Here is a 24717-nt window from a genome sequence, read left to right as displayed (position 1 = left end):
TCTCTGTAAATAAACAATTAAATGCTTTTCAGGTCCTAATTAGAACAGGTAGATTGCTTTCAAATGTTCAAATGTGAGTAATGTCATGATAATTCCTCGATACAACTTGCTAAGGGAAGTCAGTTAACAAAAATAACAGGACCAAGATAATGGTTAATTTGAAAGTTCTGTTCCGTGAAATCATTGCCTGTTGGATGAAAGAATCTTGCTCCACCTTTATTAATCAGGGTTGTTCAGTGCTCTGAAGCCATCTACTGACTTTCAGATGGTTTGTACATTCCAAATTTAACTTTGCAATATTCCATTGCAGAATTGCACAAGAGAGGCCATTTGGGGGGATGTTGACCTGATGGGACTGATGAAGGTAAGGCTCTTCTCTGTAACCTTCACTGAAACAATATAGGTGAGGAAGGTGCTATTGCCTTGTGCAGGGCCTGGATCCCTAAAGAACTGTCTTGTTTACTGAGATAATATTTACCTCCCCTTTAAGGCGCCTATTTCTCAAGCCTCGTTTCCTTGGAAGCGAGGATTGTTAATTAAAGTTTACACCTTGGAAATCAATCATTCGGTGCTCTGGTTTCTTTAGAAAAAGATATTTGTTCTGGCAGTCCATTTTAAAATTTGGATTTGGAAACTAGCTGGGCTGGAAAATAGCTTCAGGAGGAAAATTGATTATATCAGGATCTCTGACGCCTGTAACTTGTCATTTCCCTGCTCCTGCACGGCATTTTGCATTCTGGAGTTCACTGCACTCCAGTGTTGCTAAAACCTTTGTTTTCCAGGCAATCAGTGCAGGCCCATTCTGCTGGATAGCAGAGGTTTGGGGAAAGAGGGTCCCTTCAAGCTCCACCACGGGCTGTGATTTTGTCTGCACCTCCCCGACTGCACAAACACCAGCAGGTGCTCGAGGCCTCCCCTGGCTGAAAGGAATAAAAGCCTCGAGGGCAAACAAATCCTGGAATTGATACATGCAGAATAGCCTGTTTTCCATACAATATTTATGTCATTGAACAAGTTTGGCCACATTACCTCGGAAAGTTTATGTGCCCTGTCATAGTTCTTGCTGCACTGGAGAAGCTGAGCAGCCAAATTGCAGTCCTTCCTGTAGAGCTCCTGGAACAAACAAAAAATAACCTCTTCTTTAAAGTTTGCAAAGCACTTGTGGCTTTCAGCCTTTCTCCCAAGCCTGATCAATCTTTTCAAAATGCACTTTGGGGAGATTTGGAGCATGCTTTAATTTCTAAACAAATTAAGATGCTTTGTTATTTCTTGCACAATCCAGAGATATTTCCCCCTTTGCTCTGTGAGGGCTGGTAAAATTACTAAGAATAAACTTTTGAGACGTATTACAACAGAACAGTAATCTGCATTTCAAGATGATGGATACTTACCATTAAGAATTCAATTTTATACTGTTAACATGCACAGTACTGCAAAGGCTAAAAATTCATGATCTTTTAAGCAAAAAAGAAAATTTTTACTGGGTATTATCCAGACCAGCACTAAATCACTACTTTAGAAAGTGCTAAAATAATCTTAGGAGACTTATTTACAGAAATATACATTGTGTTGTTTTTTAAAAGGGAGTCTCTTTTCCCTTTTGGTATTTCTTGATGGTTCCTGGCTCCTTTAATATCTTGCAGAATGCAGCCATAGAAATATATTAAATCTCACTGCAAATATTTGATGCTGCAGAACAAAATATTTTCACTGGGCAAGAAATTACCATGAGAATTCCACACAGGGAAGGAGAGAATTTAAGCAAGCTTCTTATACAATCTTTGTATTGAATGGCTCCCACAGCCTATTTAATGGGAAAATTCAGCACACAGATTTGCCCTTCACCTAAATTTAATTTAGCACACATGGCTGTGTAACTGTATCCTTCAACCAGTATCTCTGGCTCCCTGAAGGTAAGAGTTGTATTTTCTTTTTCCTTTTCCTTTTCTAGTCGCATCAACACCAAGGCTGGCGTCAGAAGTTGACTTTATAGGTGGGCAGAGATTAAATATACAAAGCACAAAAGTGCTATGGGCACTGGGCTGTGTTAATCTGTAAAAATTAGAATGTGTTTATTGACAAAAGGTGTGGAATACTGATATAACTTGGATTTTCTCTGACGTTAATAATTTTATTGCATGCTGATTTTTGTGGCTCCATTAATTCTCTTAAAAACTGATAAAGAAATTTTCTGTGAAAAAGATATTTCTTTAAAATACCAGTTTAAGCTATTCTGTAATTAAGATGTTCTTGGGTGTCTTTGACAGATGGGGATAGTTGTCCTGTGAACATTAGTTCATATATCTTCATATTCAAGGACTTTTAGACACTTCTGTTTTGCAATTTTTTCTCTGTCTTCATGATATTTTATACATGCCCCTTCTGCCTCAGATCTATTGGGGAGACATTCATTTAAGTGGGTCTTAAATTTTATATTAGGACACATTATTTTCATTCCTGGAAAAGAACCCAAGAATTCAATTTAGCAGTAAAGTCTGTTGCATGTGATTTTGAAATGCTGCATGCACGTTAAACCCAATATATATTGCTGCACAATGTACAGCACAGGCAGGTACCCCAAGTCCCATATGGCATTTCCAGGCACACAAAAATGGTATCTCTCCAGAACCTAATCCTTTCTTCAGAAGCTGTGTGCCTCTCTTTCTGCACAGTGGTTGTCATGGAGAGTACGAGAAGCATTTCTGACGCTTTATTTTTAGCAGCTTTAAAAATTACTATAGGAAAATTACATGTGAGCTACATGTGCCACGTGTACTTTGTTCTCAACCTGCTGGCCAAGCCGTGTGACTCCCTCTCCTTTAGTGTTTGCCTGAATGGAAACCAGCCATATCTGTGGCAAACTAGAACAATAACTGGCAATTAATGCCAGAAGTGTTTCCCACAGTTTAAAATATGTTGTTGTATCAAAAGTGTCATTTTACATTTCTATCAGAAGAGAGAGGGGAAATATAATTGAAGAAAGAAATATTGCTGAGACAAAAACATTCTCCCCATGTAGGATTCTTCAGTTTATAATTTCTGTATTTATTAGGTATAATATTAGTGGTTTGTTTCATAGTCCTTTATTTTAAAATTTGGAATATAATCTTTACTGCTATTAATGATACTGCACATAATCACAGATTATCCTGAGCTAGAAGAGACCCACAAGGATCATCAAGTCCAGCTCCTGGCCCTGCACAGCACCATCCCCAAGCCCCACCCTGTGCCAAGAGCGCTGTACAAAACTTGTTGAGCTCTGTCAGGCTGGGGCTGTGAGCACTGCCCTGGGGAGCTGTTCCAGCCCAACCACACTCTGGGAGAAGAACCTTTCCCTGATATCCACCCTAACTTAATTTAATGCATTTTCTCAAGTCCTCCAAGGGCAGAACTTTGTCCCTGAGTCAACCTCAAGTCTGAAGAAGTAGAACTGTTATTTGAGGCCTCTGGACCATATTCTAGTGCTCAGAATACAACTGTGAACACTGGAATCTCTTCAAATGTGGGTTCAAACCTGACTCCATGAAGTAGTATAAATGCATGCATGCTTAAAGGGAGAGTTCTGCAATTTTTCCCCACCTCTATTTTAAATCAGAAATAACTCCACTGATTTCAGCTGAATTAATCTGGAGGTATACCTGTGCTTCCAAAACCTGGATGTATCCCATTACTTTTACCACACTCCATTACTTATAGCTGTTAGAGTTATGAAGTTACTCTCCTTTCAACTCAACTTCTGTAAAAATGAGGGGTCAGATTGGGACCTTTTTGTTTCAATTGGGAAGCTGTTAATTGCACAGGCAGAGTTTACATCAACAGGCATTTTAATGAGATCAAATGCTCCCAGCTATGATTAAGAGCTCATGTGAAATATGGGAAGATTGAACATAAGATGCTGGAAAATAAGTGCCAACAGAAGCATGTCTTCTGTAGATGAATTTTTTATTAAATGTGGAAGGAAAGGCACAATAATGAACTAAATGCCCACAATATTCCCCTCCTTGCTGTCTTTGTAGGTTTGTCTCAGGAAGGATTTAATGAGCTTGTTGCCAGCTGGCTACTCATGCCATTTTTCAGCAGTGTTTAATGAGATGGAGGGTGACAATTGCCAGAGATGTTCCCTATTTTGTCCCACACAGAGACAGGTACATTTTTACACATGAGCAGCTGCTGGGGAAAGCCTGGCTCCTGCTCCCTGCAGGAGTGGTCTGAGTCACCAGGCTGGGTCAGTCCTGCCTTCTGCTAGCAGAGCTTGCTTGTGCTGGGCTTTGTGGTGAGCAGAGACCAAAAGAGCAAAGAATTGCAGGAAATGCAGTGTGGGAAGAGAGTTTGTAAGGATAGTGCAGAAGGCAGTGCTCCTCAATGGATTACAGCTGTACTGATTGCAAGAAGTGGAGACAGCCTTGCCTGCCCAATGAGGATGGGGGTTATAAAAGCTGGGCGAGAGTTAGGTGGAGTTTGAGAACCAGGGTCTGCTGCAGGTTGGGATGGAGGCTGCTGGCTGTGCTGTGAGGAGGAAGGGACATGTGGTTGTGCAAGGGACAGATAGGGTGAGAAGATGCTGTGTGAGGGACAGACAGGGTCAGGTGGCTGAGTAAGGGACAGCCTGGGGTTAGCTAGTCATGCAGAAGGAAACTTGCAGAGAGGAGAGAAATCAGAGCTGTGTGAAGTTGCCTGAGAGAAGTCCACTAATAGAGGGCACAAAAAGTTTTTAATAAAGGATGGGTGATGGTGCCAGTTGTGTCTGTCTCAACGTAATTACTACAATGTAGGGCTCTACACTGTGCCTAAAATCCTTCTGATGAGTCCCAACTCCATGCATCTGCCCCTGCAACAGCTCTGACCATGTGCAGTTTGCTGTACTGATGCCAAAATCAATGAGGGAATATTGCCACTTCTTAGAATTTTTTTTCCATCAGTTTCACACTAGAAATAAGGGGAAAAAAATCAATGAAAAGTGTCACCACAATTTTATAGCCTAAGGAGAGCTGGACTTACAAAATGATGGCAACAAGCAAACATAAATTTTAACTGTTGAGGACACAAGTCACATTTTATACAAACATATTGTTCTATAATTTCATGGGAAGTGCAAGGCCTAATTTGTTTCTGGATATAATCTCAAAATGAATACAGTTGCATAGTAAATACTTACATTGTCTTCTGACAACTTATCTATAGTCACCTTGGCTTCTATTAAGTGATTATTGAGTGCAATTATTTCATGGCTCAAAGCCCGTTTTTCCTCTTCATAATGTTGACCCTGTGTAGAAAATGGAGTAGTCAATGTTTTTTCTAATGTCAGAATATTTCAGATGAAGGCCCACAAGTTGATGTTATTCTCAAATCCAGAGAAAAGCACAACAGACCAACATTTCTTTTCTCTTTCTTCCCTCCCCCTCCCCTTATTTATTTTCTCCATTATTTTGCTATTTATACTTAGGAGATGAGGTAAAGCCCTTTAGAAACACAGAGATCAGATTAAGCTCACATTAGGAACCTTCACAAAAACTCTAGTCAGCCTGTGCAAAAGCACTGCATGGAGCATCAATCAATCCATCCCTTCTCAGTCACAGGACGGGGTGTCTAACATGGAAGGGACTGGAGCTGCTCTTTTACTACGAGAATGTTTCACTTATGCTATTATTTCCCATCCTCATAAGGAAGGAAGAGCAATATTTAAAAAGAAAAGCAGTTGTGTTTGAGCCAATTTCATTTTAGCTGCTGACTGTTCCAGCTGATTTAAAAGCCCTGATTAAGGTTGTTCGTTTCTCAAGGTGAATGTTTACCTGACTGCAGAGTTAACACTCATTAGCAGTACACAACCCACTGTGGCATATCAGGAAAACAGTCTGATTCAAATTTCTTTCTGCCCACTAATTTAATCTTGTTACCAGTAGGATGTGACTCTTTATTATAAATGCAAGGGCATCAGTGGAAAGAATGAAATGCCCTTCCCACATTGTGTCTCATTTTTATACTCCATGTTTATTGTACTGCTTCTCATAACAAAAAATCATTGTGTGCCAGTCATTTATAACCCTGCCTCCAGCCTTACATTGGTGTTGAAAAGTATGGCAGCTTCTGAGTGCTCTGAGATCAAGGCATCTTCTGTGCACTCAGAGCTGCAAAAAGGAGGTTTGAAAATTCTCTTGAGGGTCCTTTAGAAAGGTGCATTGCTATAAGAGCAGAAAGTAGGGTAAACCCTAATGTACATCTGGTGTTTTTAGAGAACTCAATCCAGTGACAAATCCACAGGCTCAGTGGTGCTGAGCAATAGTACAAGAAGCAACAGGTGGAAAGTGGAACATGGGAAGTTCACCTGAATATGAGGAAGGAATTCTGTACTGTGAGGGTGGCTGAGCAATGGAGCAGGGTGCCCATAGAGACTGGGGAGATACTAAAAATCTCCCTGGACACAATTCTGAGTGAAGTGCTCCAGAGTACCCTGTTTGGACAGGGAGATTGGACTAGATCTCCAAGGGGATCTAGTGGATCCACTTCACTTCTATGAAGTTGGTCCCTTCCAACCTCAACCATTCTGTAATTCTGTGAATGTCGCTTCCCATTTTCAGTTGTGAACGACTGAAATTTCCCAAATGTCATATTGCCAGGGTCACACAAAAATCTTCTATCAACACACGCTTGACATTGTCAGCTAATTGACAGCAATGGGATTTGGGTGTTTTGAAGTCCAAATGAGTATCAAGGTTAATTATCCAGCTGCAAAGCACCAGCCTGTATTAAGGGAGGGTGATTAAATTGGAAGTGGCAGCTCTCATCCTAAGCTGCTATTTAAAGAAAAACACCTTCTGAAATGGTCTAAGCAAGCCCACAGCTTGCTTTAAACTGTGCAGATATGATTGAAGTGTCTTTGTGAAGGTCTGGACTGGCTATTTTAGTGCCAGTTTTCTATGGACTGCCTGTTCCCTGCTGCTGCCAGCCCTCTGTGCTGGCAGTCCAGCTGTGTCTGGAGGCTGCTTCAGGCTTGACACCTCTCCCCTCCTTGTTCCCATTGATCAGGTACTCCTGCCTGGGGACTACCTCACTGAAGGCCAAAGTGCAGCTTTGAGAGCTTGCAAGGCTCCAACCTTACTGATTTTAACCAGGCACAGGGCTGTGTTTTTTAATTAGGCAGATCAACGTGGTTTTATATGAGACCCTTAACTCTCATTGATTTTATAGTGAGCTAAACAACCAGGCACTTTGTAAACCTCCTGGCCATCTGTGCATCTCTAAAAATCTGTCTCCTTTGAGACTGTGACTGAAGATTACATTTTCAGAGGTGTTTAGCTGTGTAATGAGGTAGACAAGTGACTACCAAGTACTTGCAAAAAAATATGTCCCCTTGATTTTCTAAGTCATTTCATGCTTTTGAAGTATCCAGGTCCACTGAGTGCAGACATAATCTTTCAAATAACCATTTGAATGGAAGATTTTATCAGTCCTTGTGTGACAAGGTGTCATGCCAGGACAGCTGATTTGTAGAACTCTGTTGCTCTAAATCTCTCTGATCTCAGTAACTATTGCTCTTGCCTAGCCAAATTGAACTTTACTCATTCTATTTTGCAGTTCAGGAGAGAATATCTGATTTACAAGAATCAAGGATAAATCCTTGAAAATATCAGGGATTTACAGTTTTCAGGAGGGAAACTAATAAAAGGCAGCAGATTCAGGTATTGGAAGCACTACTTCCCGCTGCATCTGAGTAATGCTGAATTTGGCTGAATTATTATCTGATTTTATTTCACTTACGATAACATGGATGAATGGATGATGTTTCCCAGACTTTGCATCTGCTCAGGTGTGACTTTAAAATATATTCTGTATTTGTTGAACTGTAAAACTTGCCTCAGATCAAATTTTTACTATACAGGTTAGCAGGTGGAAACCAAAGTAATAAACACCTCAGTAGTGCTGTGGAGAAGAGGGAATAAGAAGGAAAGGCCAGTCCCAATCTTCTCCACCATTATTAGTTCACATGTTTCTCTTGCAATCAGTGTCCTTAATATGAACAAAGAATCTGTTTCCATGTGGCAAACAAAGGTGGGCAGGACATTGAAACGCTCTGGTATATTGGCCACACACTGTGTCCATCTTTGGAAGTTCAGGGCTCAGCCAGATGTTCTTGTGGTGCAGTGGTGGCAACAAGAGGACAAAGGCTTAATCCTGACACCATCTCTGGGAGAAAGTGCAGCTGGAAGAGTGTGGTGGTGTGGGATCACTGCATTAGAAGGATTGCAGGTCACTGGGGCTGCAACCTTGAGCAAGCACTCCAGTTGCAGTCAAGCAATCGTATTTTCAGCATCAGATTGTCAGAGAGGCATGAAAGGAGGATGGGAATCATAATATCAGAGCTGTGATCATGAGTTACAAATATAAATGCTTGTTTTATTTGTAACCCTTTTGGCAAATCTCTCTATTTTTGGTAGCTTACAGGAGCTTGGTCTTCCCACTCTTCCATAGGGCTGGTGACCCCTCCTCCCTCCTTTTGGCACTGCCTTCTGCTCTGCAGGTGCTAATACCCTTTCTCTCCAAGCTGGTGGTGAATTAAATCAGTGGTGTTATTGATATGCCAACAGCTTGCAGCTGGGCTGAGGGTTCCTGAAGTCCACTCCAAAATGCCAGAGCTACAGACTGTGGTGGGTGAGTGGCTGGTGGATCCCTGCTCAGAAATCTTTGAGTCAGCTCTGTGCATCTTCTGCCCCCCTCATCCCTTGACACAGAGCCAGCACACAGGAGTACAGCTCTGTAGTGTCTGACTAACACAGGAGAAGCAGTCATGTGCCCACCTCTGAGTCACATCAAATTGTTCTGCTGGGTGACTCCAGCAGTCACAGCACTAGGCTGAGGTGCAAAGCTGCACCTTGCTCCTGTCCTGGATTTATCATGACCCTCAGTGCTTCCTTATCAGATCTGAGGAAGGGATTGAATATCTGTTCCTCACAGAGGAACAAAATTATATAATAAAATATATAATCTCTGTCTGGAACCTTGGGGCAAATTTATTACAATTTGTATCTATCACAGTGAAAACATCCCTCATGTATTTACAGATCCGTAGAAATATAAATTGATGCTTTCAACGTGTTTGTTGCCATCTAGTCTCTACATCTGAAATTTGTGATAAAAGTGGGGTGAAAAGAATTTTGGTAGGTTGATTCAGCATGAAATAATTAACAGATAAGTGTATTTTTAAAAGTAGCAAAAGCTGGATGAAAAGATCTGCTTATCTTGCATGTTATTGGATCCATAAAGGCTCCTACTCTATTCCTTCAGCAGAAATGGGCAGGCTAAAAGCTCTCTCTCTTTGGTAATGTCTCAGTCTCCCTTCATTGCTTTCCAGCAGCTGGAGGGTGTCCTACCACAAAGCAGTGTCAGCCTATTAGCCAAGGCTTGGCTGCCTCCTGTCCCTGCTGTCCTGTGGGAGCTCGGATGTGTTGAGACCTTTGGAAAGCAGCCTCAGATCTGCAAATGGGAAGTGCTGGTCTGTGGAAATGTCAGACTTTCCAAACAGGGCAAAGTAAATCTTGATGTTTCTGTGGATACAGTTTTAATGTATAGTGACAATAATTAATGGTAGTACTGACCAGCAAGGTATTAGTGGCCAGTAGCATTCCTTTGGAAATACTTCTTAACAAGTAATGCCCAAATGACAGATGAAGAGACCTTTTCTGTTAAAAATACCCCCAGAGTGATGGGGTATCCCATCCTGAATGCCTTGACAGAGGTTTACTACAACATTTTTGGATGAGGAATACAGGCAGAATTTTGTTCCCTTTTTTCTCTGCTACTCTACTTGTCCAGGAGGAACACAACTCTGTGACAGGAGAAATTCCCCGCCTCTGTGGGCCAGTGTAACACTGTTAACTCAGTACTTGTCTCCTAGACCAGGAGCCACAATCTTTTCACTGCTTATGCCTTAAGGCACCTGCTAAGAAAATGCAGGGGGTGTACTGTTCTGTGGATTGTAGTTAGCAAACAAGTGCTGACTGTACAATTCCTTCAAAACAAAGTCTGTAAGTTTTATGGTGATATTTTATAACCTCATTGAAATAATCTTATGAAGAACTAAACTGAGCAGTTGAAGATGACAAACTGGGAGGAGTGGTTGGTGCAGCAAGGGGTGGTGCTGCCCTCCTCACAGGCTGCAGAAATGGCCTGACAGGAATTCATGAATTTCAACAAGGAGAGGTGCAAAATCCTGCACCTGGGCAGGAACAACCCCTTGCACCAATGGGGCCACCCAGCATACACTGCAGCGTTTCAGAAAAGGACTGGGAGGCCCTGGTGGAAACCAAGCTGAACACAAGCCACACCAGTGTGTTTCCTGGCTGCAAAAAGCCAAAGGTAACCCTGGGCTGCATTAGGCAGTGCTGCCAGCAGGCTGAGGGAGATGATTCTTCCCTTCTGCACTGCTGTGTGCACTCAGAGTACTGTGTCCAGTTCAGGTTCCTCAGTACAGGTGGATAAAGAATTACTGGAGAGAGCATGAAATGGAGAAGATTAAGGGATTGGAGCATCTCTGCTCTGAGGAACGACTGAGAGAGCTGGGAGTGTTTATCCTGGAGAAAACACAGCTTGAGTGGATCTCATCAAATGTGGGTAAATATGCAAAGGGAGGTGCAAAGAGGACAGAGCCAGGCTCTGTTCAGAGGTGCCCGGTGACAGGACAAGGTGCAATGGGCACAGTACCAGTGGCACAGCTCACAAAGCTCAAGCAGTGTTGTCTGAACACTGAAAACTCTTTAACTGTTGAGGGTGACTGAGCACTGAAAAAGGTTGTCCAGAGATATTGTGAAATTTCCACTACTGGAGATATTAAAAAACTGTCTGGACCAAAAAAAACCTGTGGTCCTTGATGACCTGCTGTAGGTGTTTGAGCAGGGAGTTTGGAGCAGATGATGCCCAGATGTCCCTTCAAACCTCAACCATTCTGTCCTCCTGTGACTTCTGTGATGTAATGCTACCACATCTCACTGGACTGTTGTGATAACTGGGGTGGTTATGATAAGATAATTTAAATTTCTCTTATTAGCAAATGCTGGTATTTGAATATAAGTAAATGCTCTTATTGTTATGGAGAGGTGATTTAATAATTAATCAATACATCTCTAGGTCCTAATAAAATCGAGAACAAGTATGCATGGACAACAAGTTCATTTACATTTTCCCCCGGTATTCCATCAAAACTTCAAGCAGACCCTAGATTTGACTTGGTGCATATGAATGCATGTCCTCTGGAGTCAGTGATGCAACATTTAGTTATTACTGATAATTACAGCAATCATGGAGGACGTGAGTGTGTTATCTAGCATGAAGAAAGGGCCCCCAGATGCCCAGTGCATTCTCAGTGATAGTTCAATGACAGCACTTCAATGATGAGTGACTATAAATTTGTTTTATAGCATCTGTCAGTACATATCTCACATTCTGGTGAGAAATTAATAAAAATGGCCATTATTTGTGGAATGGAAGACTGGGAAATTATGCAATGGTCTTTCCCACTATGTGTGGAAAATTTTCACTGTTGCAGAGGGTACTAATGTGGATAATTTCAAGCTTAGGTGCACTCTTCCTCCCAGGCAGTTGTGTCACGGTCTCAGCTGAGCAAGGCAGTGCTCAAACCAGGGTACCTCTTATCTGGTAAGCAGAGTCTTAAACAGAAACATATGTGGTCGTGGGCCTGGCTAGGCTGGGGTTATAGCCAACATGTAAAGAAAACAAGAATGAGAAATGTGGTGCAAATAAAACCTTTTTTCCTCCTGTAACTCTGAAAGTTAACAGCTGCTCTATTTACAGTACTTCCCTGCAGACCATATGCATAACTTGTTTTATCAGTTGGCTCATAAAGAAGCAAAAGATGATTTAGATTTGCAGGAATTACTGGATATTCTCTGCAGTAATTCCTGATTTTCAGCATGTTAATTTCTGCTCTGCAGATCTTCATGTTTTTATGGCAGATGACGTGTTTGTCTTGGTGCCTCTTTATGGATGCTCTGTGTGAGTTTGTCTGCCAGTGAAGAGCAGTGGATATCCCCTACTCACACTCACTTGCACCCATGGGCAGAAACTGTAATAAAAAGAGTGAACTGACAGGATCAGAAGAGCGAATAATAATGAAAGACTTTTCAATGAATAATGAAACTGTATCAATTGATACCAGTTCATGACATGATCCTTGGGGTGCAGGATTTGGTGCCGATAATTGTGGCATGAAAGCAACATTTAATACACATTAATTTTTTTGTTTTACTTCTTTGTAAAACAATCTTATTTTGGTTTAACAGTAAAATGAGTATCCAAAGGAGCTGTTCACTTACAGATTCACTGAACCCACAAGACTATTTAAGAATGTTCATCTTTACAAGCAAAAGAGGAAAAGAGCCAAATGTTTAGCAGATTTATGAAGTAATTCTTTATCAAGTTACAAACAAAACTGCAAGAATTTGTAGGGATGTATGCAAAGGCTGTGGCAGCATCCTGACTGCACTTCATCATCTACCACTGTCTCATCTTTGCTTCCCACTGCAGTAATCCCCAGGACACCCATCCTTGTCTTAATACCTCTCCAAAATGCTAAAAGAGCCTGGCTTTCAGGATTGCTGCTACATTATGGTAAGGAGCAATGACTAATTCATTATATTTATCCTACAGAATATTAGATATTTATTTAAAGTGATTTTCTGTTGCCAAGCTGTCAAGGTTGAAGGGAAGGCTGCATTCTTCAGAGACAAATGTATGGCACTATGGATTTTAAAATACCCATTTTTCTGGGCAGGTCAGAGAAAATATGTTGTTGATGTGTCTTTTGCCTTAGGCTTTACCTACTGCAAAAATCTATGTCATATTGGAGTTCTTCCACATAAAGAAGATAGTGGCAAGAACATTATTCCAATGTGACAGGTCTCTCTTATGATGAACACATGGCATAAAAGGAAGTGACAGATGCATGACTCTTGAGTTGGCTCAGGAAGAGACTGGATAGTCTGTCCTTGCCCACAGCTTTATTTTTTTTTTTTTTAATATTTTTTAACTCCTCCTAGGAGCTCAGCAAAATAATTTAGAAGAATTATATAGCCAGAGTGAAATGAAAGGAATGGAGACTTCAGCTGAGCTAATGGTAAGGAGCAAAACATTTTGCCAAAAGAAAAAGAAGCTGTGTGAAGGGGTAGAAAAGGAGAAGTTCCAGTGCTGCAGGCCACACAAGGAAGGTTCTTCAGCCTTGTAGCTTGAAGCTGTCACTCTGATTGTCTGACACTCAAACTTTCCAGCCACAAAGGCTCCTCTGTGGAAATGGAGAAATTACTGGAGACCTAAATGAACTACTTAGATGGTCTGGAAAGAGGAGGTAGCATTAATTTCTAGGAGTAAAGAAGTAAAATGGTCTAATTCTGAACTTTGGAATATTCGTTCTTATTAATTGCAGATTATTTTAATATGCACATGAATTCTAATTAGATTTGACAACTTAAACAAAGACAATTTCCCAACCAAATAAAAATAGTAAGGACTAGATTATTTACAGTACTTTACTGTTTAATGATTTCTTCTGCTCTAGGAATTTTGAAATTCACATTTCCTTTTGACACTTCCTTTTAATAATTGGTAGTGTAGAAGAAAACTTAAAGTCCCTTCCTTTCCCCCTGTGACTAAAAGAATGATTTATCTATATGGTCTCTTGGGGGCTAAAGTACTTCTCTCTCAGGAAATTCTTCTCTGATATATCACAGTGCTGTGGCAAGGCTGACTTTTCCTCTCTGGGTGCATCCTTGCGCTTGAGGACACAGAATCTGTTCTTGCAGTGAGGACCTTGATGAGCTGGGTTTGTGCCCAAGCTCTGTTCGGTGGACCTGAGCAGCCCAGAGCCAGCCCAGCAGCTCTGCCCTCCCCACAGAGCCTGTCACAATGGCAAACCTGCTGTTAGGATTATTGCTGCATTATTTTGTAGCTTAGGCTTCTCTCTCCTCACTGCTCCTCATCTTGGGCTCTTCGTCTTGTGGGTTTTGATCTTTCTAAATATGTCCCTGTCCAATGTGTGCATGTCTTTGTATTCTGTTCCCCTAATGTCTTCTATCTATTTAATATATATTGAAACATCTGCTGGGATATTGATTGGGAAAGATTTGGTAAGCTGTCTGAATAATTGTAAGTGTAGTACAGGGAATAAAAATAATGCACTTGTGTCTTTTCTGTGTGAATTAGCCTCTCATTTTTTTGTTAAAATAGATCTCTGCTATTTACTTTGTAAAATCTCATGTTGGGTAAAGGTATCTTTTTGGTGTTTCCCCCCACCCCAATCAACCCCAGATCCTTGAGAATATTTTGAGAAAATCCTTATAAGCTCTTCTCAAGGCACAAATATCCAGCCCCTCAGACCCTCCTAAATAGTCTCTTTTTGGCAGCCTCCCTATTCAAACTGCCACAGCCAAGTACAATGGCTACATTAAATAAGGTTTGCAAAAAGAAAAAAAAAAAGGTGTAGGAAAGGAAACAGCCACTATGCAAATTCCTTGAATGAAGACAGAATTTCTATTCCAACCCTGCTAGCAGGCTAGTCAAATCTTTGTCTCTTAATGCAGTTAGGGGGGTTGTTGTTGTAGTTATTTTTGATATGAATTTAATTGTAACTCTTTGGAATTGCTGCAGAGCCCTGCAGGGAGGGACAGGTGGGAGTGTGGCAGAGCTGGAGTGGTGTTTGCTGCAGGCTGTGGTCTCAGGAGGCTTTGCTGGAGAGAGCCACGATGGGGACACTGTTTCTGCTCACTGGTGCTGGAGGAGCAAACTCTCCTGGCAGAAGGAAAGGCTGCAGAATGGATTGCTTGCTGTAACTGATTAAGTTTTACTATAAGGGAAGTGCAACACTTCCTTCCCATCTGACTGCTGGGTCCAAATCCAAGGAAAATTAAAGATGGATATATTTTTATGAACGAGCAGATAGGAAACTCACTGCAGTGTGTTTCTTGTGTTGCTATTCGGGATGGTCATTTTAGCCTGCAGAGTTTGTGTGGGTGGGAGAGACTACCTTTTGATCAAGAGAAATGTCACGACCTTTGTTCTACATCATTAAGATCAGCTGTCTTGATCAGCAGTCCTCTGTACCATTTCAGAGCTTTGCTGAAATTTCATTTGTCTCCTTAACTATGCTGTAATTCCACAATCCTTTTTTGTTCAGTAGTGAATCAGTGGTGAACCTTTGCTGTCACCTAACAGTTCATGGCCCCATCAGCTGTGTTGGCACAACTTTGGCCATCCTGATAGCCAGACTGACCCTTCAAAATTGAAAAGAACTTGTTTGGAAAGATATTTTAAACTGTTTTTTCCATTAAGAAAAGGGTACACTCAATATCCTCAGTATTTCTCCACGGCATTCAGAGATCTGCCTCACAGTTTAAGTGTTTTCCAATGACATCCCAAGATTCAGTTTTCTTTTGCCCTGGAGCCTGGCAAAAATTTGAACACTCTGATTTCTTAATTCCATTTATTATAGCTGTTCATATATTTCCTAATAATATTAAGTCTCTGAGGCATTATTTTCACAGCAGATTAGAACTATTAATATTCTCTTGAGAAGAGGATAAGCAAACCTTCCCTTGTTTATGTCAGAGGTGTCATTGTCCAGGTCTAAGCCACTTTCCTGCCTTCATTCAATCAGCACAGAGATTTCTTCAAAGCATGAAATTCCTCATTTTATGGTGATTTTTTTTTCTGGAGAAGCAGCTCTCCAATGGTGCCTGCTTCTCTTCACAGGCTGATAAAGATGCTGAGGATAATAATGCTTCAGACATACACATGCAAAATAGACATCTAGCATGTAGGTATCTGAAAGTGGGTAAAATGAAGCTTACTTTGAGTAACCTGCTCGAAGACACAAAAATCATGTTTGGCAGAGGCAAGGACTGAATCCATATCTCCCAAGACATAAATCAGTAATTCAGGGGAAGCTTGCTTTTCTGGGTCTGTACTGTCCCCAGGGAAGAGCAGCACGAAGAGATTTTGCAACTAATGTGAATCTAGCTGAGACAGGCTTTCAGTAAGTTGATTGTAAAGACCTATTTGATAGAAAAACCTCAAGAAATGAAGAATATGCTATTTCCCTGGATACCAGGAGCTCTATTCCTCTGCATGTGTTAACAGCTTTCCCCTTTTTAACAGGTCTGGATCTTGAGTGTGCTTCTTGTTTTGTCTGATTAAAAAGCTGCCTGGTATTTAGCTTTTTCTGTCTGTGAAGACATTTATATTAGTCAGTTTTCTTTCTTCACTCCACTAAACACCTGAGCTGCCTGAGCCTTTGCTGAGGCAGTTTCTTTGCTTCTCATTCTTTCAAATTTCCAGACAACTTGAATGATTTTACAAACCTTCTAAAAATTGTCAATATCAGAACTTCAGCCACTGTCTTCAAACTGGACTTTCTTTTGTCTTAAATTGTGGAAAATATCATTCTGCTTAATTCTCTTTTCTCATGGTTACACATGAGCAAACACTGTTTCAGTTATTTTTGTCATGGCTTGCTGCTGGGTGCTCATGTGGAGTTGTTCAGCCAGCCTGACTTTCAGAGTCAGTGACCTTTCCTGAGTCCCTCCTTTCCAGAGCACAACCCATTCCCTTTACTTTCTCCCCAGTTTTTGCATTATGGTCTGCAAAGCACCCTCATAGATTTTATGCTTTCAAATGTCTGTGGAAAAACACACTTTGACTGGGAACATCTTATGGAAGGCACTGGTCATTTAAATTGATTTGCTAATCAACATTTAACAACATTGCTAATCTTTTAAATCTCATTTTATCAGCAATAATTTTGTGTTTACTTTTAGGACACTATTGAAAACTTTGGTTTGTGCTGTACCAATCACTGAGCTGTCCTGTTCCAGCCCTCTGAACAAGACTCTTTCAAATGGAAATGCCTCATTGCCTGCTACTTTTTGAAGTCACTTTTACTGCAACCCTTCTGCTAACTGCTTTTGATATTGTATTATGTTTATTTAGTAATCACATGAAGTGGTACTTGTCAATTCTTACTATCCAAATATATCTACTCAATTGCCTTTACAAAAGAAATTGTGGTTCACTAAATAATTTTTCTTAAAAATATGTTGATTTCCATTACTTATACTCTTCTGTAGCTGAACAACATAAACAGTGACTCTGTGTTTTCTACAACCTGTGTTTTCCCCATTCTGTGCTTGAACTCTTAGATGTTGGTACAGTTGGTTCAGAATTATCTCCACATTCTTATTTAAAATTAACATCAACTTAACACATTACAATGTATTTCTAATTTAGTTTGGAGTAGGAAGCTGAGAATCTGTTCAGCTGGTTCTTTTATGAATCTTAGGTGGAAATTTATGTAGGCTTCTGTTTTTTAGGAGAAGGATTTTGCAAGTGTTCGCTCAGACACATTGCTCCACGTTGTCTGCAGATTCCATTGAGTTTGGAAGTTGGGTTGCAATCTGTAGTAAAAAAAAATCTTCAGCCTTAAAGCAAAGAGTGGAACAAAAGCTCTGTCTCATGCTAAGGGCAGCCAAAGGAAGAGGGAAAGGTGTTAATCCATCTTCTGGCTCTTGTGGCAAGGCAAGGACTTGAAGTGCCACAGAATGGCCCAGTTAGGTCAGAATTGGACATTTCCTTGCAAACCTGGTGCAGGAAGCACATTAAAGGTACTGTATAGTCAGGAGGGAGCTGCTGTACATTTGGACCACACAGAGTCAGAGGGACAATATGGGGGATCTTTGCCCAGCACAATTATCCTTGAGTTTTGGGGTACCCCAACTGCAGAAGCCTTTATTAAATTTCTGGGTGCTACATAGAGAGATTTTGGAAATTTCTTATGGAAAACTTCAGCGATTAAAACTGTCCATAACTTCCTACTCTAATTTTGGCATCCTTACTTTCAAAGACAACTCTCTGGAAACAGAGAAAAGCAAAACCCAACCCCAAAACAAAATGAAAACCACAAAATTTCCTGGTAAACACACAATATTAAAATTAATTATTTTTTCTCTGTTTTGGTAATTTGGGTTTATTTTCCACTTCTTTAGGGGATGGTCCTTCAATCATGGACACTGAGTGAGATAATTTGACAACTATTTCCTTCCTGCCAAAAGAATGCAAAAAGCCCTGGTAGCCTGGTAAGTAAACTGTTCTCTGCCATTAAGAAAATGAGATTTAATGCCTTAACCAAGTCCTTTATCACTGTGAAGAATACAGCTTTACTGGTTTATGGAAAACATAAGTACTGGGCAGGATGTTAGGCCCCTGAACCTGTCAGAAGAGGAAGGAAAAAGAATAGAGTCACAGTTGTGGACACACTGTTTAATCCTCCAGGCTTTGATCTTAGGAAGGAACTTTACAGAGACTCTTTTTAATCATAGTTGAGGATGAAATGTGAAATATTTGACAGAGAATAGACCCCACAAAATGGAAGATTAGAAGTCAGACCCAAATGCGCCACTCTACAAAAGCCCATATCCTGGTCCTGTTGATTGTCTTCTGGTTCCTTCCATCTCACTGTTGCTCAAAAGTATTGCTAGGACCATAGTTTTAAATTCAGTGAAACTTTTAATCTAGTTAGCCTGACTTTTGTCCTCAGCCATTGGTTTATGGTTTCTTGGCTTTTGTTTTCCTTGTATTTCAGCATTGTTCTGTTTGAATTTATCCTCCACGTAATCTAATACATTGAATGTACTAGTTGTCTTCAGAATTAACATCTAATTTACTGGTCTTTTTAAAAATGTTTCCTGTCATAACATCTTATGCTTGATGAGTGCAGATCTAATTTGCTTTTCAGCTACTGAGGTTTATTTATCGAGAGGAATGTGCTAATGGGGATGGACTGAAGAGCTGTGTTGATTCTTCTCAGTGCTAAGAAATTTGTTTCAAGGCTTCAGACAAAAATCTGACATTGTTAAATTTATTCTTTTATCCCAATTTCTAGCTCCACTTGAATCTTAACAAATATCCTTTCTGTTCTGCCACTCCAAAATAAGAGAATGAATACTTTCCCCATCCATGAGCATATTTTAGGTGAGTAAAAGGCCAAACTTCAGGCAACCTGACAGCTAGAAAGTGATATTGGATACCTCTGCACTAGTCTCAAGTTTCATCAGAAGTCATAGGAGTTGTTCTAAGTGATAAAGAGATCTGGTACATTCTGAATAAAAACTTCACAATCTCCTTCTGTAACCTGCAGTGGTAAGGAAACCTCCTGGTGTGCTCCAGAATCTAGCTCCAGTAACTGTGTAAAGTCATCAAGAAAACAACAGCTTGGTTCTCTCTCAATTTATTTCAAACCACTGTAGGAAAATATAACTTAATATCTATATTTTAAATTTGTTGAAGTATATTTTAATCCACATAGGTAGGAGGACAAAAATGCTTTCATTGAAGGCAATAGAAGAGCTATACTATTTAAACCTCATCACAGCCTGTGCTAACTGCTTTTGGTGATAAAACTAGGCACTACTGGAAGGTACAGAAACACTTCCTACCACTCTGGCAGCATTTCAAAGTCCATATTTTCCAGCAGATTAGATACAGAAGGTTGATTCTAAGCAATGTCTTAATTGCTGTTTGATAGCTAACAAAGATGCAGCTTAAGAGCTGGCAGGAGATGCCATGGCAGATTTTAGCTTCTCTAGATCCATCTGTGTGAATATCCAGGCATTTATAAATAATTTAGCCAACTCAGTGAAAACAACTTGTTTTTTTAATAGTTTTTCTATACCATCAAGAAGACCACTGTGATCACTCATCTAATCCATCCAGCTCATCCATAAACATTTCAGTCAGCAATTCCTGCGCTTGAAGAATACAAATTTTGTTTTCTACTGGTAAGTAGCTGCCAGAAGAACCTGCAGAAAGCTGGTTGACACTTCATGAGGAGATTGTTGCCCAGCTGGAGAAGGCTGTACCTCACACGTGTCGTCTTGAGAAAGCAGCACCTGGAGCATCTCAGTGCTCCACGTGGCTGAAGGGCATCACCAGAGCAGCCTGTCTAGTCCTTGGATTGGCACCTGGAGAGACCTTGGAGCTGTGCTGCTCTGCTTTGAATGGACATATGAGTCTGTGCAGTCTTCCCCGGGAAGCCCCTGTCAGGGTTTACTCTGTGCCAGCCTCAGAGAGAAGAAAAGCTGCCCTTGAATGGGGCTTAGAGTCAGGTCATTGTCATGAGGGTTGATGGGCGTGTGAGGACTACAGGAGAAATGGAAATGAAAAATGCAAGTGAAACAGTAAGATCTTTAAACTGTACAACATGTCACTTGTCACTGTTTGTCACTGTCAGGTGACCATGGACTTGTTAGAAGCTTAAAATTGAAAACCTTAATGTATTCTTGATAGGAACAAAAGCTCCTGAATTATGCAGCGGCTTAAAATGTTCCTACTACAGGTGACTCAGCTCCTAGATGCATTATTTAAAAAGTCCTATGGTATCAGTCTGCTGCTACGAAACTGCAACCTATACCTCCCTTTTTCACTGGTGTGTCTTTACAAATCCTAATTCTAATTGCAATCATTGAAAACAGTCCTACAAAGAGACTTCTGCAGTTTGCATTCATCTCCATCCACCTTTGCAGCTGCCTCCAGCAGTGCTTTAAATATACAGTAGAACTGACATAACTCCTTTCTACTTTAAATATACAGTAGAACTGTTATTAACTGATATAACTCCTTTCTAATTTTGAAGAATGAAGTCTGGAATCATATTTGCATTTCTAGTCTATGAAAAGACACTTCAAGAACACCTAAACTCTGCTAAGGGACGGTCTGGAAGACATCAGAGCAGCATCAGAACAGCAGTTTAAGATGCCAAGTGCTCTGTGGATAGGAAGGAAGAGGAGGAAGCAGAACCTTGCAAGTTCAAGCTATATGCCAAGACAGAGACCTGTACCTTGTCTCAGGTCAGGGTTTGATGATGTGACGTGGGGAAAAAACCCAGAAGTTATGGCTTATCTTCAAGCTTCAATCTGTAAAACACTGAAGAGAAGCTACATATCTCATATGACTTGAACAACTTCTACCCCTCTGGAAGGTTACAGAAATGCCTGACAGGCACCTCAAGGATCATCTGGTACAGATGTGTATTTCTTTTTGTTGTTACTGTAGTACTGCTTAAATAAAGTGGCCTGAACACATTAAAACATTCAGGGATTATCTCTAAAGCTCATGTTACATTATCTGTTACTATAAGTTTTTCTTCAAATTGACACTATAGAAACTCTGATCTGTATTTCAAAATGCAATAGACAAATCAATTCTAAAATAGAATTTGCTTTCCAGGATTAAAACTGAAAGGTATTACCCTGTGCTAACAGCATGAATGAGATGCACCACATTTCTTTCAAGAGAGGATTACAAATCAACAATCTCATTGGGATAAATAATGGTGCCAGAACAAAGTTGATGAGAGAACCACTTAATTATCATACCACTTGTTTTGAGGATGGACAGGAATTTTCCAAACTGAAGAATCAAATGTGAGTAAAATCCCTCCAGCCTGAACCTTTTCAGAACACTCATGTTAATTTATCTCCTCTCTCAAATCTAATTTTTGAAAGCACTTTTCATGGTACTCCTGAAAGTGGGAAAAAATATGACTGGCTATTTCTATAGCCATTGCAGATGATGCCACCTCCTGACTACTGGGAAGAAGTGCTGGATAGGAGTCAGAAGTGAAAACTGAATCAGAATAGAAAATGTGTTTGTTGTTCAGCTCCCCAACTGCATGGAACAGAACTTCTTGATCACGTTTACTGCAAGGCCCCATTCTCAAAGTTACTCTAAGTTACTCTGTATATAACCTTAGCAGGATCCTGAAAGCCATATAGTTGACCTGGTATTTCTAACCATGGAAGACAAAGGGTTAACAAGTGCTGAATATATTTGGAAAATGAATGGCATGAGAGTGCAGAGGAGCTAATTAATGCTCCTACCTTTTCAAATGCCTGTTGAGATCAGGACAAGAAAAATGTGTTTTGCCCTTTAAGAAAAAGTTGAAAACAATGTCAATTATGACAGTGATATTGGAAGGAAAAAAGCAGGTGCCATTGGTGTTATAGCAAATACAGGCACTAAAAGGATGATTGTTCACTAAAATGAATAGAAATTTACTGATGGGATATTACTGCTTTCCCTAGAATTGCAGTAGTGCTTGGGAGATTTATTCATGAATCAGGACCCCAGTAAAGTGCAAAATGCCATGTAGAGAAGAAAAATGAGCAGATCCCAGGGTCAGTGGGGATCAGCCTAAGCACACCTGAGCCAAATCCCATGTTCTAGTAGAAAGGAGCCTGGTTTTGTTTGTTAGGAGAGCCCTTTAGGATTGGTGCTGCTACATCTGCATCATTCCTTTGAACTCTTCCTCGAAACATGACTCTTGCAAAGACAGAGAATTCTTTGACCTCATCAGCTGCTGGAAAATGTCAGGTTTCTGATAAGTCAGCTAATATATATACATTTTGTGTGAACAGAACTCAAGAGTGATAAGTGGGGAGTGCTGCCTTGCATAGGAGATCTGTGCTGATGCTCATCTATGTGTGGTTACATGGTCGTGCTCAGAAGAGGAAAAATTACTTTCTGTGCTCTGTTTTAGGCATTTCTATGTATTTTTCTGGATATAATAATTCTGTATCAAAACTGAGTCTGTTGGTTAGTCTTGGTATCTCCTCTTAGCCTTCCCATGTGCTTTGCATTGCTCTTTCCCCCCACTACCTCCTCTTTTTTACCTTTCCTCTTTTGCCTTAGCCAGACTCAGCCTGCAGCCAGCTGGCTTTCAGCTGACTCCCTGATTTCTGTGACATATTCTGTGGATTCCTCTAGCTTAGATTATTTTTGCTGAAAGCGCTCAGCAGGCCTTTATTTTCACTTCTGGCACAGAACATGGTCCCTGAAAAAGTACATGACATGAAAGGAGAACCATTGTCTGCTGCCAAGTCAGCACACTCAAGTGTGTGAATCCAAGGACAGAAGTCCTACAACTGCAGGACACTTCCAAAAGTTTGGCCTTTGTGAGGCACAAAGGTCTTGGGAAGTCTGTCACCACCCCTATGAAGGCATTGGATACAGAGCAGTGCCCAGAAGATGCTCAGCCCCCAAAGAGGAATGGTGCAATGGCCAAAGTTGTGTTGGACTGGAGAGGAGCCCATGAGTTGATGACTCCCACTCCTTGCTGCTGCAGACAGCTGGGCTGGAAGTGCTGACCCTAAACTGATCACACTTCAGCACCAATGTGACTAAACAGTGGAACTGATCCTAATAAAAGTTGTTCTAGTCCTCTGGGGATTTGCAACCTTTGTGTAATACTCAGGCTAAATTTATTAAAGGCTAATGAGTATCCATTTGTTATTGCAGCAGAAGTGTCTTTTAGTTTAAATAGCTTTTGGCTTCTGCTAAGTTTACAGAAACTTAGACTGATGAGTTTGTAGAAAGCAGTCAGAATCCCCACAACCTTTATTCTCTTAGGCCACACAAGCCAGCATCTTTTAATCTCATTTCAGAAGATAAATTCTCAATTTCCTTGATTATTGTAGTTCTGTTACAGACTAAATTAATCTTCCTTGCATCTGGATGCCCGAGACCGCACACTGTATTCCAGATGGCCTCATCATGGTCTTGCTCTCTAAAAATGCCTCACAAGGGACATCTGAAACCAAATGATTTTTCCAGCTATGATTGACTAATCAAGCCAGAATTTTATTGCTTTCTGGCACCTCCAGTGGGCAATCCCCAATTTATAACATATTTTTTTCATTAGTTCGAGAGCACGGTTTTGTCCTGCCTGTGGGTGGGCACATGTCTGAGCAAAGTGGGGAAGAAAAGTGCCTTTGCTGCTCAGTAAAGTGCCTGCAGCCAGTGGAGTGACAGACACAGTTTCCCCAAGAAATTGATTCATGTTCTAGCTGGTGGTGAAAGTGCTAATCTATTCCATTGACTACAGAAGCAACATGGGAATTTCATGTCCCTAAATTTGGTTGGATAGGTGGGCTGAGCCTGGCCAAAGATGTGCAGTACACACACACCTTGTGGTGTGCTCTGCAAAATTTCATCCTGTTCCTATGAGCCAGGGACACCCATTCTCTTCTGTGTTTTCCACAGTGGTTCAGCTGCCTTTTCACTTAGCATGATCGTATCCTGTTGCCCTGTGGTAATGTTTTATTTTGTGTCTTCTGTATGACTGTCTGCTTCACTTCTTTTTAGGCTATCCTGAACATCAATTTCTTCATTCTCCTTTAAACAACTTATTTTATTCTTGTGCTAAGACAATGTTTATTTTGCTACATGTTTTATTTTTCCTTGTGTAGTCTAACATACCTTTGAGTTCTGGCAATTTTAAGTTTATTTCTATGATTTATGACATACAAGTTTCTCCTCCCAAGCCTCTCAGATTCTTTTTTATTCAAAATATTATCTGTAAGGAAGTTTCTCATTCAGTGAATCTCAGAAATGCTCTGTACAATTTTTCCTTCTAACATGCAGTACATAATACTGTATCCTGGATTTCAAGAGCTTACAGGCCTTTTTCACATTCCAGATTCTCGAGTCCAGTTAAACAGCCCTTTTAATTCCCCTGAATCATATCAGTCTAGATAAATATTCCTCCCTGATATTCACTGTTAAGCTCAAAGTCAGATCTGCACATATAAAGTCTGACTACTCTGTTTCTCTGTTTCTGGGGTATGTCTCAAAAGAGAAAAGTGTGTTTTTCTATACATTATTTCCTTA

The 24717-nt window shown here is 40.6% G+C and overlaps 1 protein-coding gene across 6 annotated transcripts in view; it reads right to left on the bottom strand.

Annotated features, from left to right (window-relative positions):
- Positions 1-24717, bottom strand: part of BEGAIN (brain enriched guanylate kinase associated) — a 159685-nt gene that overhangs the window by 4247 nt on the left and 130721 nt on the right. For all 6 annotated transcript variants that reach the window (XM_033062691.2, XM_033062694.2, XM_033062695.2 and 3 more), the window contains 2 exons: positions 5156-5263; positions 1030-1113 (listed from right to left, as the gene is read on the bottom strand). In XM_033062691.2, coding sequence (XP_032918582.1) covers positions 1030-1113; positions 5156-5263 — 192 coding nt within the window. The remainder of the gene's footprint in view (positions 1-1029; positions 1114-5155; positions 5264-24717) is intronic.

This window comes from Catharus ustulatus, chromosome 6, assembly GCF_009819885.2.
Source record: "Catharus ustulatus isolate bCatUst1 chromosome 6, bCatUst1.pri.v2, whole genome shotgun sequence".
Taxonomy (NCBI): Eukaryota; Metazoa; Chordata; class Aves; order Passeriformes; family Turdidae; genus Catharus; species Catharus ustulatus.
The sequence above is the reverse complement of the archived record's forward strand: the minus strand, read 5'-3'. Positions and strand labels throughout refer to the sequence as shown.